Below are 19,317 nucleotides of genomic sequence, written 5' to 3' on the forward strand. Positions count from 1 at the left end.
TATATATATATATATATATATATATATATATATATTTATATATCATGATCATTTTACACCGGAATAATATTAATAATTCTTACACCACATCTCAACCGTTGATTCTCGTACATCCAACGGTTATAATTTAGGAAGTCATGTGAATTAATTAATATTAAATAGTCATTAATTATACTACAAATACCAACCGATGATTTTCGTCCATCAACGTTGAGATGTGGTGTAAGATTTATTAGTCTTATACTAGTGTAAAAAAACCCTGCCTATATGTATATATATATATATATACATATATATATGGGGCAGGATCCTTTGACACTAGTGTCAAATTTTGAAATTTGACACCAAATCCTAATCGTTGATTTTCGCCAACCAACGGTTATCATTTATTTGGAATTAATCATTAATAATGAGTTTGATTGGCGAAAATGATAACTGTTGATTGACGGAAGTCAACGGTTAGAATTTGCTGTCAAGTTTCAAAGTTTGAGACCGGTGTCAAAGGATCCTGCCCCTATATATATATATATATATATATATATATATATATATATATATATATATATAGGGCATATCATTTCTCAAGCTGCCAGAGATAAAGTTATCTCCGGCAACTAAATCATAACGGTATAAAGATAGATCTATGTTGATAAAGGAAGAGAGAGAAAAAGAAAATCATAACCATTCAAAGGTGAATCAATACATATAAGGAAATAAATAATCAAAACGACGTAGTTTTGGGGTGCCGGACATAGATTTATCTCAAGCAGCTTGAAAAATGTTTTTCCCATATATATATATATATATATATATGATAAAATCATTTATGTAGCCGCTTTAAGTACAACAACGATAGGTGTATGGTTATGATTCCCCACATTTAATGCTTTCATCCTTTGTATGGTTATGATTCCCTGCATTTAATGCTTTCAAGTATATATATAGAAAATATTTGATTGATACACGTACAGCAGCTGCAGAAATATAAACCCCTATATATATATATATATATATATATATATGGGTAACGGATTTCTCCAGTCAATGGAGATAAGTTATCTCCGGTGAGCCCAAAACGACGTCGTTTTTGGGTGAAAATCAAGGTATTTTTATAATTATAATATATTGCAGGATTATATTAGTCTTTATCATTATAACTTTTTAATTTTATAACCCAAAATGACGTCGTTTCGAGCTCACTGGAGATAACTTTATCTCTGGTGAGTAGACAAATATTTTTCCCTATATATATATGGGTTTGCTTTTTATGCAGTTACTGCAGATAACTTATCTGTAGTAAGCCTAATACAACGTCGTTTTGGGGCGAAAATCATGACATTTTTGTAATTTTAATTTATTTCAGGGTTATTATAGTCTTTATAATTATAATTTTTAAATTTTTCAATCCCAAAACGACGTCGTTTTGAGAGTAAATGCAGATAACTTATCTGCAGTAGCTGCAGAAATTTTATTCTATATATATATATATATATATATATATATATATATATGACAAAATAATTTGTAATGTGACTGCATATATGCATTGGTGCAGTCACCTAAAAATTACATTTTGTTAGGTGGGATAAAGGAAGTCGCGTTCAAAATTAATTGTAGAAAATAAAAATATTATATTTAATTGTAGAAAATGAAAATATTATAATTATAATTTCTCATATTTAATACTTTCATATTATAAAATGACAAAGTTTAATAAGACCGCACAAATGCTCAAGTGCAGTTAGTGAATATCCGCTATGTGTGATTTTCTAACTGAATATTGACATGTATCCATTGGTCATTTTGTTTATTAATTAAAAAGAAGTGGCATTCGGCCCTGTATTAATTAAAATATATATAATGTTAATTAAAAAAATAGAAAGATGTTGGACCAAAATTAAATAAAAGGATGGAGAGTAAAATTATATCAACAAAACTTATTACACTAGGTGCACCGTCCCCCTTACATTACACGCGGCCAATGTCATCCTCGCTCGAGTAGGCGGCGAGTAGGCGGCGAGCTTTCTGGTCTGATACACGCGTGGAAATTGGAAAGCTGACAAAATCGAATACGAGAATCGGATGAGATGTAAATGAATAAATCTTTGGTATTATTGTTGTATTTAGATTCAGTGTATTTTATTAATGAGAGCATTATATATCAGATGAGAAAAAAAAATTGACAGAAAAAATAATAATTTAACTGACATGTAATATTTTCATTGGTAGAATGTAATAAACCTTTTATTCTACAACAGCAGTACCAAAGATTTATTCGAGTTAGGTTATTGAATTTAATTAAAGACATATGCAAAGAAGAAGAAGAAAAAAAAAAAAAAAGGCTCTGACTCTGAGTCCCTTAAATTGGATTCAATGCTACCACACACGTTCTCGTACAAAACAATCTCCTGCAGTACTCTCGGAAGTTCCATCCTCAATAATCATTCATATTCTGTTATTTCATCCTCGCTCGTTACGATGGGAAGCAAAGGCGAGAACAAAACGAGGAAACCAAGGTTCCTATGCCTTCATGGGTTCCGAACAAGCGCAGAGATACTCAAGAAACAGATACACAAGTGGCCTCAATCCGTGCTAGACAACCTCGATCTTGTCTATGTGGATGCCTCTTTTCCTTGCCAAGGCAAATCTGAGGTTGAAGGCCTCTTTGATCCTCCTTACTACGAGTGGTTCCAGTTCAACAAGGTTCTATTTTCAACTCTTCAAGATTTCTTTTTCCCCATACGTGTATTCCAACCCATGCTTCATTTGGGTTAGACATCGACATGCGCTTTCTTAACCGTTCATGTTTTTATGGTACAACAGGAGTTTACAGAGTACACCAACTTTGATGAGTGCTTGCAATACATTGAGGATTGCATGATCAAGCATGGACCTTTTGATGGTCTTCTTGGTTTCTCACAGGTAAATTCTTATTAAATTTGCCTATGTTTATTTGCGATGGATAATTTACAGCATTCATGCTTCTCCCACATTATAAATTTTTTATACAATAATTCCAATTATTAAATGGATTAATGCATCTTTTATGTGATGTATATTTTTATATGATTTGAGATTTCCTTTTGGCCAAGTATTTGATTCTGATGAAGGGTTTGAATTTCACAAAGTAGGGGGCAATCTTATCGGCTGCGTTGCCGGGTCTTCAGGAGAAGGTATTTGCTAAACTGGAAACTTAGAAATTTAATGAAAATATGTTAATGAAATTTATTAACATGGTTATATTGTTATAAGAAAATATAAAAATAAATTAATGAACTTTCAATAAATAATAATTTATTTACTTGTTCGAGATTAGAGTTTATTAAGAAATTAAATATGAATGGCGTGCAGGGCGTGGCACTCACGAAGGTTCCAAAAGTGAAATTCCTGATAATAATAGGAGGGGCAAAGCTTAGGTCACCTTCGGTGGCTGACAAAGCATATTCTTCCCCCATTGGCTGCGCCTCCCTCCACTTTCTGGGTACGTCCATTGCTTCCTTTTAATTTATTCCACTTCTTGCAATTTTTACCTAGAATTTGAATTTATTCATTCGCCATAAAAGAAAAGGAATTTTCTTTGTTGGGATTGGAAGCCCACAACACAAATTGCTAACTAGCCCATCAATGATTCACAATCTGACAATGATTGATAGTGTGTCTATTTGAATTGGGCTGTTTTCTAGCCCTTTTTTTTTGCTTCTTAGAAGTTTTGCTGAAATGAGTTGCCATTATCAATGAGTCTTTGCTGAAATGAGGTGTTTCTTTTAAATTTCATATATGTAATTATAAGTTTTAACTTAAATGATAGTTAATTGAGGTAAGATATTCACACTAGTAAATTTTTTACTACCACTCCACTATCACTTTAATCACTATTGGATTAGAGAAAAAGTTAAATGAATAGAGAGAAAAGAAAAACTTTTGAATCCAATGATAATAATAGTGGAGTGATAGTAGAAAAATTTGATAATATGAATATCCTACCTCTTAATTGATCTATGTTTGAATTAACTTGATTTGATTTTCTTTGGGAACCGAAACAATAAGCTCGACCCAAGAAATCTCAGTGCACCCTCCATGTCACCCAGTGCATTTTGAGAAACAATTAACTCTTAGTTTTGTGTTTAGCTTGTTTTGCTTTAAGAAAAAATTATAAGATATTTTAAATAGGAATTCATGATAGGATTTTTTTTTTTTGACAAAATAATCCACTTAAATGTACTTCTGTTATTATAAAGTATAATAAAAAAACTCATATTTAAACTTTAAAGCATAAAATTTATGTTTTAGGTTTGTTTTATTTATTTTTAATGATATTTAGTTTTGTAATTTATTTTAACATGTTACGTGGCATTTTCGTTAAGACATAATTTTTTTTATAAAATTATTAATAATAAATCATAGTTTGAAAACAGTGATACATGTACATAAAGCAGGTAACTATTATTATTTATTATTATTAATTTCATCCGTAGTATTACATTTGATGACTAAAAATCTTTTTTTTTTTTTTTTGAAGACGTTCTTTTACATATATATATATATATATATATATATATATATATATATATATATATATATATATATATATATATAATAGATAGGGACCACTCACTGAACACTCCTGAAAAAGTTAGAAACATAAAATTGTCAAGAATCCTATATCTTATAATACGGAAAAAATTATTTTATCACTGTCATCGTCATTCTATTAGTTGTTTCTATCTATATTTATGACATCAGCTCTATTATAAACCCAACCTCCTATTATAAATCCTTTAAGTTATTATTCTATCCAGCCTCATTTGAAATAAAAAATAATAGACTCCAGCATCACTAAATTTATGTTCTCCAGATTAAAAAAAAAAAAAAAAAACTTACGTGCTCTAAAGCATTCCAAATGACCTCATTACATGTAAAAATATAGTACTTTTTTAATTGAAAAAAGCAGGAGATCATTTAGAGTTATTATCAAAATAAATGTTTTCAAGTCTCCCAAGTAACCATACCCAAAAGTCGAAACCATATGCTACTGAAAATTACTCAATGTAATCTTAATAATTGCAAAGCAAAGGTTCTGTAATTACATCCTTATAGATACAGACATGAAATTTATCTCACAATAAACATGGGTTGAGAATTGATTGTACTGTTTGGTTAGTGGGGAAAAAAGACATCTTTCCCTGAGAAAATTTCATGCTTATTGCAGGGGAGACTGATTTTTTGAGGCAGTATGGGAATGAACTACTAGAATCCTGTGTTGAACCCGTGGTGATTCAACACCCCAAAGGACACACAATACCAAGATTAGGTGCGACACTAAGCTACTATAGATTTATCTCTGTTATCTGTTTACATTCATGTTGTGTTTTGATATAAATAGTTTTCTCTTTTCCTTTTCAGATGATAAGAGCTTGGAGACCATGATGAATTTCATCGAAAGAATTCAAAAAGATATCTGAAAATAAGTAATGAGTTTAGACGAAGACCCAATTCTTCAAAATGTTTTTTTTTTTTTTTTTTTAAACAAATTTTCATTTTAGCATAAATTAATAGCTTTACTCCTTGTACTTTCATCCGATTCTGCCACTGTTTTATTCTCTCAACATAATCGATGATATAATGGTTAATATCTCAAATATATATATATATATATATATATATATATATATATATATATATATATATATATAGAGTTTTATAATTCTCATGTTGAAGGATAATTGAAATCTCATGTTGTAGAGATAAAAAATATGTGGGACCCATGTATTAGAAAAAATTATATGTAGGACCCATGTCAGCACGAAAATCGAAGGGTGTGTAAGAAAATTGTAATTCTCATGTTAAATGAGAATTATAAAATCCGTATATATATATATATATATATATATAGATATAGAAGCTCTGTGCCAAATTTGCCGCAGCATCCAATCCAATCTACCTATTCTTTTGATGACTTTTGTGCACACAAAAGCTAAAGTGGCTTAACTGACTGCCATACTTATGCCAAACAAAAAATGAGAAAGTCTACGAAAGACATGTCTGCAACAAGCGAGGAAGCTTGTGCGTGACACTGGCCATGAGGGTCTTCAAACTTATGATTTTCAGGGGCCAAGTCAATGGCGAAAATAGATTCTAGAGAACAGTCCATTACATTGGTTACCTTAGTGCCAATATTAGGTCTTTTAACAAGTAGTTGACCCCCTAAAATGAGCCCTCACTTGGGGGGAAAGAAAAAAAGAGATTCATATGAATTATGAAAATGAGAGGGTGTTACCGGGTCCCACAGTTAATCAATTAACACCAATAGAGAAAAATATTTATCCTTTTAAATGACACAACTTATATCATTTTACTCTCACAAAAGAGGTGGGACTCACACCTTTATTTTTTTTGTCAACTCTCTCTTCTTCTTTATCTATCTCTTTCTCTCTCTTAAAATGACACAACTTTACATCCTTTAAAATGACACACATTCTACCTACAGCAATAAAGGAGGATATAATGCTTTCTTCAACTCTGCCCATAGTTGTGTGAAAAGATGGAGAGTGAAAAATAAAAGCGAGGTTCTACAAAGTACAAACAGTTACTTTAAAAGCCACCTGTGTCAACTAAGATTTGTAACCTGAAATATATGATTGCATTCTTATTTTAGGTGTCAATAATGCTTCTTATATTGTGTGTTATTTGTTGAGTAACTATGAATTCCTATTCAACATTGACGACATCGTTTGTACAGGTATTTTGTAAATTTCACATTCCTTTTGTATAATGAATTATATTAAAATATCCTTTATTTTAATTTTAAATCCCAAAATTACATCATTTTAGATTTAGAGGAGATAAAGTTATTTCTTGTGGTAAGAGAAGCATTAATCCCTATTTAAATCACTTAATTAAAAATATATGAAAAATAAGGACAATTGTACTATTTGATATGTGATCAATAATAACTCTTAAGATGATCCAACTTAGGGATCATAATCTCTATTTCTTCGGGGCATTGTGCTCAGTACGGGTTGTTAAATGCTTTATTTGTTTGGTAATAACTAGCAAGTCTTCTTAGTTCTTACCTTCCATTATTTGTTTAGCCATATTAGCCCATATGCGCCAAAATTATGTTTTATATTAGTGAGTCTTGCTTCAGACAGTTGGAAACCTTAGCTATGAAATTATTAGGCAATTGAATTTTAATTGTTTTGAGGTATCATTAGTAGTATGAATATGTTGTTTCTTTTATCTTAGATGTAATCCCTATCTTTTGTTTGACAAAGTCCTTGGCCAGATTGACCATACATTTTTTAACTAGTAGTATGAATATGCTTTCTAGGTTTAAATGTATATTTTGTAACCACTTAAAGTGAGTTAAGAAGTTATTAGGATCCACAAATGTCAACGAAATTTATTAATTCAATTACATTTTTATTTTTATTGTCCATTACGACACAATTCTTGTAGTATGATTGACCATACAAAGTACAAACAGAGCTCCCAAAAAGATTATTATTATCATCAGCAGTAATTTAGGAGATTATTTTGAGCGCTGGCAGAAAATAATTTATTTTTATTGTTGAAAACTAACTTTTTTGGTCTATAGCAATTCCATTAACAAGTGTGCTTTTGTTTATTTCTTGACTTTCCTTCTGATGGTTTACACTATTTTTACTTCAAATATGATAATTTATTTTGCGAAATATTAGAGTCAGTTCTCTTACATAAGTCTCAAAAATCAAGTTGTATCTCCAAATTGAATGAATCTTTAGATTATTAAGTGTAGGAGGCTTCTTGGATATTCACATCGGTCCTGCTCCTTCTAACTGCAATTGTAGACACAGGCTAAAATGATGATTTTGTAGGCTTGCAATAAGTGGCAGAGCCAAGAAAAAGACTCTGCCAGTGCCAAAAAAACCCAACTAGTAAAATCCAATTAATACCAATGTTATATTATTTTTAAAAACTTAACTAATATCAAGACTATACCATAATTTTTAAAGAAAATATATAGCATCTTTTGAAAATCAGCTGGTACCTAACCAAGTGGCTCCGCCACAGCTTGGAATGAATTGGTTTCTGGGGCAAGCCAAAACAATGTTAGGACAAAAAAAACCTAGGGTGCTGAAATTTGAAGATATCTCCTCTCATACAAACCAATTACTTGATCAGACACAGCCCACATAATGGCCTGTCCAGGAGGGATCCTCATGAGCCGAGGCAACAGACCTTTCCATAAGGCAACAAGTCCTTCTTCTGAATATATTGTTCTGATGGCATGGATCATACCCTTATACTTCAGTTCACCCCCCACTCGGTTCTGAGCCATCAGCCTTGTTTTCACTACATCAAAGGGACCAGTACAAATAGGACCTGCGGTACCTGCAAGGAATCCAGAAATCATAGACTGCCATGGTTGGAGGACTTTCCCATCTCCTTCATGTTTCTTCCATAAAAGCACGTCAAAAGCATTTTTGGCAGTAAACATGGCAGATTGATTTGTCCCATTACGCATTATCGTAGGAGTAACTCCTGCCCAAAGCCCACGAAGTCCTTCTTCCTTTACAATCATTCGAGCACAATGCACAGGACCTTTATATTTCAAAAGCTCATGGCTTAGACCTCTCTGCTGCTGCAATTTTATTTTCACCACCTGAACAGGACATAAAATACAAACTTCAACCTCCACATGCCAAAGACAAACTATGCACAAATTTTGCTGACTTTATATGCTGAATAGCCACACTATCTGGTAAATATATATATATATATATATATATATATATATTTCCCATTAAATCCCGACTAGCAAGGGTGGAATGAGGGAAATCCTTATACGCAGTCTTATATTTGCATATATGCAGAGAGACTATTTTTCGGATTCGAATTTGTGACCTTTCAGTTACATAGAAACAATTTTACCACTATTCGAGGCTCACCCTCTAATCTGGTGACTTTCATACCAAAAAAAATAATGTTCTAGGCAACTAGAAAGCAAGCAGCAGGTACTTATAGTTGCAACACAAGAAGATAAACTTGTTTCACGTTCAACAAGCAAGTTTATAAGACCTGTCATTTTTCATTGGAATTTTTTAAAGATTTGTTATTCCCCAGCTAATACGAGGCTTAAGGTACAATTAAAATATACAATACGTCATTCATTGGTGGCGAGCTGGATAGAGTAAATTTGAAAGTAAAGAAAATGAGAAGCAATATGACAAAATGATCTTGCCAGGTCTAACAGTCAAATGAGAGGAATGAAAGTGGAGATTGGTACCATTTTCGTATTTCTTAAAGACAACTCTTTGCTTCAAACTCAATCCAGATAAATTTGGCAGTAAATATATAATTTGATGAGAATAAGTAAAGCAAATAAGCAAGAACATGATTTTATTTTATTTCATTTTTTATGCAATAAAGTTTAGGAGAGGGGAGGTTGCCTTATTAAAAGGCCAGGACATGTCACAAGTCTTAATAAGGTCTTAACAGGGGTAATCGAACCCAAGACCTTTTCTTTAACGCTATTTGATCCTACCAATTGAACCAACCCTCAATAGTGGATTTTATTAATTTTATACTTACTATACACTAGAAAAATCTAAATAATGAATGAAGAAAGCTTCCTTTTAGTTCTCACCCCATCAAGGAAGGGAATGAAATTCTTTTTTCATTCTCTTTCTCCTACGTTCCCACCTGGTATCCATAAACAAAAGCCATAACCAGACTATTTGTCCCATATTTCAGTTCCATCTACATTTCATCAGTTTTCACTGTAGCCAGCAATCAACTTGGCTTGGCATTTTAACGAGAAAACTTCCCCTAGGTAAAATCTCCATGCAATCTGGAGAAGTATTTTAGTTATGTGGCATAAAATCTATAATATTTTCATTGAGGTCCTACAACTTGGTCATTCCAAATACCATATGCCTCCATCGGAATAAAATGATTGGCTAAACTTATGTTGAAGAAAGTTTATCCCAGCCTTCAATTAAAGACCATAGAGAAATCATCAACAAGGGTCTTAATACTGTTTACAAGCAGAAAATGACTATTGTGACTAAATAACTACGATTTAATAGACACAAATACAAAAAGGTGTGGTTCAAAGTAAGACTTATGAACAGCTTATCAACAATAACAAGTAGTCAACAACAAAGTCTTATCCGACTAGGTGCTGTCAGCTACAGATCATAAGCAGATAATAAGTTCTTGAATATCTGAGTAAATATATTTACAAAAGAGTAGTTCTGTGTAAAACGAATCCTTCAGTTATCAAAGTGCATAAAGCAAGTCAAGAAGATACTTTGCGTAGAGATGGATTGCTTGGTTAACAGGACTACAGTGACAGTGGTCAACTAATTTAATATAACAACTAAGAATTCAATCAAACCATAAATATAATCAATCATCTAAACCACTAAAAATATCAGAGCTGATATAAATAAACATTATAAATTTATATAACTAGGATATCTAGAAAGTAGAAACCCAAACCAAGAATTTCTAGTCAACGTCTTATAGCAGAAAACTTTAGGTAGAAGGGAAATGTTGAGGATGAAAATTTTCACTTGTACACGGTTAAATTTAAATTCAGCAACAAAACATAATGATTGGGAAAAAGTCAATAATTATATGCCAATAAAAAATATTTCATAATCTCAACTGACGACTGTTTCTTCAAATTCTCAGTCGAATCTTAAAGCTGGAAATTGCAAAGAATGATATCTACCAATTTATTTCAGAAGAAAGCAGTCTTATGGCATGTGTATGCATTTTTCCTCGTGGATAATTTTTGCTTGATTAATAAGTTTAGTTCATATGTAACTTAATAATAGGATATGTCTACTAGAATAATTGCTGACTGCTGATTGCATATCAAACAAAATAAAATGTCCAAACCTCAAATGGCGTGACAATAAGAACAGCCTCGACCACCCCAGCACCAAACCCAGAAAGGAGACGCCCATGACTGCTAAGCTTGCCAGTCTCAGGGTCCTTAAACATTGATTGAAATAATGCATTTGAACCCATTCTAAGTGCATACTTCAAGGTCAAATGTGTGGCGAAAGGTGTCAACCCCTTCCATAAAGCCCTCACCCCTTCTGTTTGTGATATTGTGGCACCACAATGGACTATTCCCTTGTAATTCCCTGACCGATCAAGCTGCAATCTGGTCTTGATCACATCAATAGGTTGCAGGCAAGAAGCCTCCACAATCCCTCCAAGCGAGCCAGAGATTGCCTTCATGTAGGGGGGGATTGATTTCTTTGGATATGAGTTGGTGTTATCTTGTGCAACATCTTGTTTCATGATTGATGGAGGTTTAATTCGTTTCGCTTCAAAGCTCCAATATATATTTATGTGGCAATGTAAGTAAACAAGTAAGATAATCAATGGGGGGTGGCAATTTGTAAGGACATCCTTTTTTGAAAACTCAAAAAGACAATGTTTGGGCTTAGCTTGTGTTTCAAAAAAGTTCTTTGCCCAAGCCAATAAGTTGTAATGAATTTGAATTGCATCATGTTTTTACCAATATAACAAAATAACCATGAACAGAGTGGAGCAAAGTAAAAAATAAGTAACAGGAGAACATACTCTTGGATCTCAAGCAGCAATCTCTTTCCCAAAATGGTGCAATTAAGATCCTTCCCAAGGTGAATTCTGAAAATCCCAAAAAACAAAAATAAGAAGAATGGGAGAATAAATTAAGTTGATAAGAAACTCACAAAAAATGGTACGGACATGGGTCCATCAATGAGCAATCTTGTAAGAAAGAGAATTTATGAAACATCAATCAAATCATTGATATAATTAAGCACCACTATATCACTAGGGAATATCAGAGTTGATATTTTGTAAAGAAACATTGTAGATTTGTTTAATTAGGATAACCAGAAGCGAAGATGAATAATGTCCAGTCAACATTATATTAGTAGAATAATTTAACTTAGAAGGGTAATTAATGACTAGGATAAAAATTCCCAGTTGTCAAGTTTTATAATTGAATTCAATAACAAAGCAGAAAAAAGAGTGTCCAAGACAAAATCAAAATACATAAATATATATATTTATATATATGGGAGAGATTATACTTACCACCAACTAAGTTTACCACCTCTTAGTACCTCTATTATAACCATTGATGAAATCAGTTATCATTTGATATAAATTTTACTCTCTCTCTTCCATAATCTCCTCCACTCTCTCTCTCTCTCAACTTCCTTTTGCCATCATGTTTTAGTTACTATTATCTAACTGTTGTAAAAAATGTGGTAATAAGTGATAAACTTAATTGGTGATATATATTAACCGCTATATATTTAATTCAGGTGCAGCATAATGAAACAAGGAAAATTTGTGGAAGGCGTCAAATGGGGCATGAAAGGACCCTCGAGAGTGACTTATTGTCAAGGCTTATCAGAGGAAAATGGTTGTTGAAATTAAATGCTTACAAAAAGTGGGGGCTGGTCTCAAGAAATCTGTTTTAGCATTCAATAAGTATCCAATTCTATGGAACATTCAGACACAGGTCTTGTAATAGGTAGGGAATCATAATTCGGAAGACATTGCTAGAATCCCTCATGCCTTAGCCTATAACTTGTAGAAGAGGGTTGTTCCCCATATGCAAGCAAAATAATTCAAACGTGGAAACCTGAAGATCTGGTCAACAATCATTTAGGCTTAGGAAATTTTATTTGAAGATAATTGTGACCAAATATTTTGGAAGATGAGTCTCTCCTACAGGATACATATCAATAACACAGAACCAGAAATAAATAAAAGTGCGAGAGAGAGAGAGAGAGAGAGAAGCTCACAGCGGTTACAGGGTGGCGCCGTCGCGGTGGCCGGTGGGATTGGAAACTGAGAGAGTCGAGTTGTGTTGCCTGCTCAACTGTGAAATTGAGACCTATTGCATGGCTAAATCACAAATTTTAAAAATAATATATATTTGAAAAAAAGACTTACTTTCTTCCTCAGAAGTCAGAATGTGCTCGTTGGGCGCTCCGAGAAGGCAATTAAAATTTAGAGAATAGAAATTCAATCTTTACAAACGCTTATAAAATATTACACAGATAGTATATAATAGACTAAATATTATTTTTCGTCACTGACAATTTTAATTTTTTCGAAGGCTTTTTTGGTCCCAACACTAAAAAAGGCTTAATTTAGTCCTTAATTTTAGAAAAAATAGTGTCATGTTTGTCCTTCTGTTAGTTGGCATCCAACGGCCTAACTAACGGAGCACACGTGGAATGTTAATTTGCTGAGTCACTAACATCACAAGCCACGTTGGATGAAAGAAACTACGTCATTGTGAATATGCGGAGTGTAGTAGCTGTAACTAGAAGCGGACGACGTTGTTTTTGTATAGGAGAAATCTTCCACTTTGGTCTTAACTTAATTAACACACTCAGACAACAACAAATAACTTCTACCCCCCCCCCCCCCCCCCCCCCTTCTTTTTCCTCTGGTCGTGAGCTACATTTTCGGTGAAAGTTGTGAGGAACGGTGGGTTGTGGGTCAACATCTCCTCTGCAATTGCAAGGATTTTGAAGTAGTGTGGTTATTTGGTCAACATCAGAAATACGGTTGTGAGTGTGGTCACATTCGAACAAGGTACGTGGAACAAGTCATTTCTTTATTATCTGTGGTCCCCCTTGTGAATGAGTAATTGTTTTTTGTTTAATGTTTTCCCCCATGCGGTACCTGGTAAAGATATTGTTAGGGTTTTATTTTGTACGGAACTTGTTGCATATGGTCCCCTTTTCGTGTTTTATATTTGCTATGTGTAATGTTTTGTGGACCCGAGTTTTTAGCAATAGACGTCATGGCCATTTAAAAAATCTCTAAGTGGTTGTCCCTGACTGTTACAGTATTATTGTAATATTGATAAATCATGATTGGTTTGATGATACTGTAAAATGATGCAATGGTAGTGTAAAAAATGTTTGTGTTGTGTTTTCTATGCAGATGGACGAATATATAGTTATAAGATATCATCATGGGGGTGTGTTGGTTAGGAATGATGAAGGAAAGCTTACTTATGTAAATGGGAGAATGGATGATTTACCTGAGATGGATGCAGACTATGTCAACCTTCGTGACCTTAAAGCTCTGTTCAAGGGGTATGGTTATAAAAAAATATAGACAGATGTGGTGGCTTAAGCCTACTGAGAGTGATTTAGAGGTTGAGTTATGTCTTCTTGAAAAGAACTCAGACGTTTTGGAAATGGTTAAGGCTTCCTTGGGTAATGGGAACAAGGTAGAAATTTATTTCGGAGATTGCATTGCAGCTCCTGACATTGTGGCTGGACCTGCAGAAGGGAGTGATGGGTTTGTACCTCAAAGTGCTGATGAGGAGGGGGTGTTAGGTGATTCAGTTGGCAGTTCATGTGACTTCCATATGACTTCTGCAAATGAATATGAAGATGGAGAGGGCAATGGACTGTCAAGTGATTCATATGACAGTGTAGAAGATGAGCCATATAAGCCTCTTCCACCGGGTTATGAGGACGAAACAGAGGATGAACATGATGAGCCACTTATTTCATTGGAAAAAAGGGTGAAAGGAAAGAAAAAAAAAGACAGTTAACCAGCATGACAGGGAAGAAAACTTGGAAGAGGATGAGCAGAATATGTCATTTGAAGAGCAAGGGTATGGTTATAATTCTGAAGAGCTGAAGACTCCTCCTTCAAGTGGGGATGAGGAGGTTGAAAAGGCTGTGTTTCCGAAGTTTAATGCAGATAATACTTTTGGTCATGTCCAACTTGAGCTTGGAATGGAGTTTATCAGTTTAGAGCACTTTAAAAATGGTGTTAAAGACTATAATATAAGTCTTGGGAAACAATTTAAGTGGGTTAAAAATGACAAGGTAAGAGCAAGAGTCAAATGCTCAAATGAAGACTGTGAGTAGATGATATATTGTGCCTGGAACAACAAATTCAATAGTTTCCAAGTGAAGACATTCAATGATTCATGTAAGAACCTGCACCGTTAATTAAGGTATTTAATTAATTAATTATGCAAAATTAGGAAATGATTCCATAATTGACTCTAGTAATTATTAAGAGGCTTTAATAATTATAGTGAGTAATAATGCTGAAAGTCGTTTTTCGGAAGAAAAGTGCAGATACCGGTTCTGCTAGTCGGTATAAATGCGTACCGAAAAAGTATCCCAGAAAATTATAATAAGTATATGATAATTACTAGAATGATATGTAGGACTTGTAAAACGAGTTTCAAGTCCAGATAATGAGAACTGGTGCTGGAAACCGGTACTGGCTTTGAAAAAGCGCGTACCGAAAAGATGCTCAGAAAATTATAAGAAAAATATGTTAATTCTTGGAAAAATGTGTAGTTTCAGATTCCAAAGTTTGGGATTAAAATACTAAGAGTAGCAATTGAAGTTAATACTGTATGTTTAATTGTTAAACCATTATATAAGCTTTAGTGGGCACTAAACCCTAGGCCATATTACTTTCTCTACGTGAGTGTGTGAGGGTGGCTGATCAGCTTGGCTGCTCCTTGGGATTTCTTCTCCATTTTGGGTCCAAGACACTTCCTTTCTTGATTTTCTTCACACTTTCATTTGGGAGACACTTGGTGAGGGTGAGAGCTAGCTTTGGGACTCCATTGCTGGTCTTTTCTGAGTTGAGAGAGCTGTTGTGTGTGAGGTTTTGAGGCTGACTTGGGTTGGTTGTTTGTGGGAGCCTTTGTTTTGGCATTGTGAGGTCCAAGAAGCTTCCTTTGTGTTGAAAGGTCCAAGCTTGTTGATCCATTTTCGTGCACCTTGTTGAGTCAGTCTTGAGGGGCTGATTGTGAGCTCCAAAGAGCAACCTCTTCTTCTGTTTTGAGCTGGGGTATGTGTACCAACCTTTGATCATGAGTTTAATGCTTAAAAAGGAAAGCTTGATGCATGTTAAGGCTTAAAGATGATAACTTGTTGTTGGGTAATGTTGAACACACGTAGAAATGCATGTTTAGGTGCTTTAAATCGTTAAAAAACCCAACCTTGGATGGATATCTTCACGACATGTATCTTCTGCATTCTGTCGTGAAATATCCGGATATGTGCCCGAGGAATATCCGGATATGTGATATCCGGATATGGATTTTGAGCATCCGGATATCAGATATCCGGATATGGGATTCTGGATATCTGGAGATTGCATATCCGGATATGTCCAGTGAGATATCCGGATATTGCATATCCGGATATGGTCCTGAGGAATATCCGGATATTCTGGGATTTCGTAGAACAGTAGTTGTGTTGTGCGTACAGTAGGCTATTGGGGGTTTGTGGACCCTAGATTGATGAAGTTGAACTTCTGTTTTAATTAAACTAAGTCAGAATCAAGTGATTAAGGGCTTATGGCTTGGTGAGAAGCCTTAAGACGTAAAGCGTAATGAAAAGGCGTTGTCTTTAATTTGTATGCATGTGGTACATGTTATTGATTTATATTTGGTCCATATCAGATTGTGATCTGCTGTGATTGGACTTTGAGCTTGTGGCATTGGATAGCTAGCTTAGAGGTAAGCTTTCGTGTCCTCAGTTTAGCCATGTTGTGGTTCCACCATGTCCCATGGGGGTATGGTTTATGCATGTTGTGTACATGCTTTTGGATATTTGATATGTTGATTGAACTTTACATGTAATGGCTTTTAATATGCATGTGTTGTTTCATCTTGACGGGAAGCCTGAGTATGTAGCGCCATACAAGACGGTGTACCGGGGTGAATGCAAGTGGTACTTGCACGGTGTGTAGGTGATAGACGTATACTTGCACTGTCTCTGGCCAGTAGATTAGTATTGACACACATGGCATGATTATCTGTTGCATTGCATTGTTTTAGAAATGATAAATGATAAACTGCTTTTGAACTTATATTGCACATGTAAGTGAGCTTGGGGTGGAAGATCCTTGAGGACTCACTGACTTACTGAGATTTCTAGATTAGAGATCTTACCCCACGTTTGGGGAATGCTTATTTCAGGATCAGGTAGTATGAGTACTGATGCCTCAGGCGGCAGGAGGCCGGAGCTTAGCTGATTATGTTTTACTGCTTTATGTTAGCATGACTGGATTTGGATGCTGTTTATGTTTTCCGCTATTTACGTTATGTTGTTGTTGAGACTGATGTTGGGCATGTTGCCTTATTTGAGTGAGCATGGGGATTGTCCATGACACTTTCTGTTAGTACTTTTAGATTGGAGTTGTATAAACTGTTAGATGGTCCGGTCTACTTTGTTGTAGTTCCGTGACTAAAGCCACATTCCTATTATCTATGTTATGAGGTATTTTAGTTAGCTGTCTTATTGCAATTACATACAGGCGATGTTTTATTAATTGATTATTAAGCAAGTTGGTAATGTTAATGGCATCATAATTGAAAAGAAAAAGTAATTTCGCATTTTTAATTAAGCGCAACTTAATACAATATTATGATAACATTGCCGGATATATACGGGGTGTTACAATTCACATTCGTGCTGCAGATTTTTTAAAAATAAAAGGGCCAGCAGGGATTGAGTTGCAAAAAAGTTGGAGAAAAGGCTGGTTACACAGCCCAACATGACAAGGGTTGAAGCTTATGAGCATTTAAAAGAGGAGTACAAGGTCCATGTACATCTCAAGAAAATGACCAAGGAACTGAGTAAAGGCAAGGGCAGAATAGAAGGATGTGAGAAGGAACAGTATGCCAAGTTAAGGGACTACCTAGCTGAGCTTTTGAGAAGCAATCCTGGCTCCACTTGCCAGATGCAAGTAATACCACAGCCTATACCTGAAAGGCCACCTATTTTTTCTAAATTGTATATATTGTCTTGATGCTTGTAAGAAAGGGTTCAAAGCTGATTGTAGGCCATTGATTGGCCTGGATGAGTGTTTCTTAAAAGGATACTATGGGGAACAGCTCTTGAGTACGGTGGGAGAGGATGCAAACAAGAGCTTTTATGTCATTGCTTATAGTGGTTGACAGTGAGACTAAAAAAACTGGAAGTGGTTTCTGAACTTGTTACAAGAGGACATTGGCAGCTATGTAGTCCATGGTTGGAACTTAATTTCTGATAAGAAAAAGGTATGTTTATTTAAAACTTTCTTTTGGTTTTATATGGGTACTATATAACCTGTACATTGGCAGCCATGTTTAATAATTTTTGTTAAAGGTGACTTTGTTGCTTCATATATGGATGCAGGGTTTGATACCAGCTTTGCAGGAGGTGATGCCTGGTGCACATCACATGTTTTGTGTGCAGTATGTCTGGAAGAATTTCATTAAGCATTGGAAGGACAAGGCCATTAGGGGAATAGTTTGGGAATGTGCAAGATGCATTACTGTACCTCAATTTCAAAGAACTATGCAGAAATTGAAAGATTTGAATGAAGATGCTTGGGCATATCTACAAGAGATTGACCCCTCATGCTGGGTCAAAGCCTATTTTAGTCACTGGCCCAAGTGTGACAACATTACAAACAACATTGCAGAGGTTTGGAATGCAAAAATTGTAGGATATAGGTCCAAGCCCATAATCAGTCTATGTGATGAACTTAGGTGCTACATCATGAGGAGGATGGTTGCACATCAAAGAATTCTTGGAACAGTTAGGGGTAAAATTGTCCCTGCACAACAGAAGAAGCTTGATCAATTGAAGGTCCTAAGCAATTCCTAGACCCCTACATGGATAGAGAATTTGAATCAAGACATATACGAAGTTAGTGGAAAGGGTGAAAGGGTTGGAGTGAATTTAACCTATAAGACATGTGCATGTAATCTGTGGCAGCTGACTGGATTGCCATATGGGCATGCAACTGCTGCAATATGTCACAAGAATGAACCAGCAGAGTTGTATGTGCATCAATGGCTGACAATGGATGCTTTGCATGCCACCTATGCACACACCTTGAACCCTGTCAATTTTGATAAGTATTGGCCTACATCAACTGAGCCAAAACCAATTCCTCCACAATTGAAAAAGCCAATTAGCCGTCCCAAGAAACATAGGAAGAAAGATCCAAGTGAGGAACATGGGAACAATACCAAAAGAGTGAAAATGACATATGTTGCTAAATGTCCTAAATGTGGACAGACTGGTCACTATGCAAAGACTTGTAAGGGACCAGCTGCAAGCAAGAAAGGGAAGAGACCAGCACCTTTTCAACTTCAGTTACTGTCAACATACCATCAAGACCTGAAGATGAGCTCCCTCTGTGTCAAGGAGGACCTTCCCTACTAAGTTCCCAGGCAGCTGAAGAATCAATTAGAGGCAACAGCCCACCACCTTCTGCCCCACCACCACCAGAAGTTTTGTCCAGTGAAACTCTCAA

At 34.7% G+C, this 19,317-nt stretch overlaps 2 protein-coding genes across 7 annotated transcripts; one reads left to right on the forward strand and one right to left on the reverse strand.

Moving 5' to 3' along the window:
* Window positions 1-2,419: 2,419 nt before the first annotated feature.
* On the forward strand, window positions 2,420-5,601 carry LOC133306096 (dihydrofolate reductase-like). The gene is made up of 6 exons (XM_061506378.1): window positions 2,420-2,703; window positions 2,824-2,922; window positions 3,132-3,173; window positions 3,352-3,481; window positions 5,210-5,311; window positions 5,404-5,601. Exons 1-6 carry the CDS (start codon window positions 2,479-2,481, stop codon window positions 5,460-5,462), a joined length of 657 nt encoding a protein of 218 aa, XP_061362362.1. The 5' UTR covers window positions 2,420-2,478; the 3' UTR covers window positions 5,463-5,601.
* Window positions 5,602-7,787: 2,186 nt separating this feature from the next.
* Window positions 7,788-13,029, reverse strand: LOC133306095 (mitochondrial succinate-fumarate transporter 1). Of its 6 annotated transcripts, none has more exons than XR_009750842.1 (4): window positions 12,807-12,929; window positions 10,891-11,652; window positions 8,030-8,644; window positions 7,788-7,817 (listed from the first exon to the last, which is right to left on the reverse strand). XR_009750842.1 is itself a non-coding variant. In XM_061506374.1 (4 exons), the coding sequence occupies exons 3-4, from the start codon at window positions 11,299-11,301 to the stop codon at window positions 8,108-8,110; spliced, it is 948 nt and encodes a 315-aa protein (XP_061362358.1). In that variant the 5' UTR covers window positions 11,302-11,652; window positions 12,807-12,875; window positions 12,958-13,029; the 3' UTR covers window positions 7,909-8,107. The 6 variants fall into 6 exon arrangements, 5 of the variants coding, with proteins under 5 accessions (XP_061362358.1, XP_061362359.1, XP_061362361.1 ...); XM_061506374.1 differs by lacking the exon at window positions 7,788-7,817 and adding an exon at window positions 12,958-13,029 and having other exon boundaries at window positions 7,909-8,644; window positions 12,807-12,875; XM_061506375.1 differs by lacking the exon at window positions 7,788-7,817 and adding an exon at window positions 12,958-13,021 and having other exon boundaries at window positions 7,909-8,644; window positions 12,807-12,883.
* Window positions 13,030-19,317: the final 6,288 nt, after the last annotated feature.

This window comes from Gastrolobium bilobum, unplaced genomic scaffold (genome assembly GCF_033153095.1).
Source record: "Gastrolobium bilobum isolate Gb01-03AN ecotype WA unplaced genomic scaffold, APGP_CSIRO_Gbil_v1 utg50351, whole genome shotgun sequence".
Lineage (NCBI taxonomy): Eukaryota > Viridiplantae > Streptophyta > Magnoliopsida > Fabales > Fabaceae > Gastrolobium > Gastrolobium bilobum.

Coding starts and splice junctions, on each gene's coding strand:
- LOC133306096 (XM_061506378.1), top strand. CDS start 2,479: ATGGGAAGCAAAGGCGAGAACAAAACGAGGAAACCAAGGTTCCTATGC. Junction 2,923..3,131: donor GTCTTCTTGGTTTCTCACAG/GTAAATTCTTAT, acceptor TTCACAAAGTAG/GGGGCAATCTTATCGGCTGC. Junction 3,482..5,209: donor CGCCTCCCTCCACTTTCTGG/GTACGTCCATTG, acceptor TGCTTATTGCAG/GGGAGACTGATTTTTTGAGG.
- LOC133306095 (XM_061506374.1), bottom strand. CDS start 11,301: ATGAAACAAGATGTTGCACAAGATAACACCAACTCATATCCAAAGAAA. Junction 8,645..10,890: donor TTATTGTCACGCCATTTGAG/GTTTGGACATTT, acceptor TGTCCTGTTCAG/GTGGTGAAAATAAAATTGCA.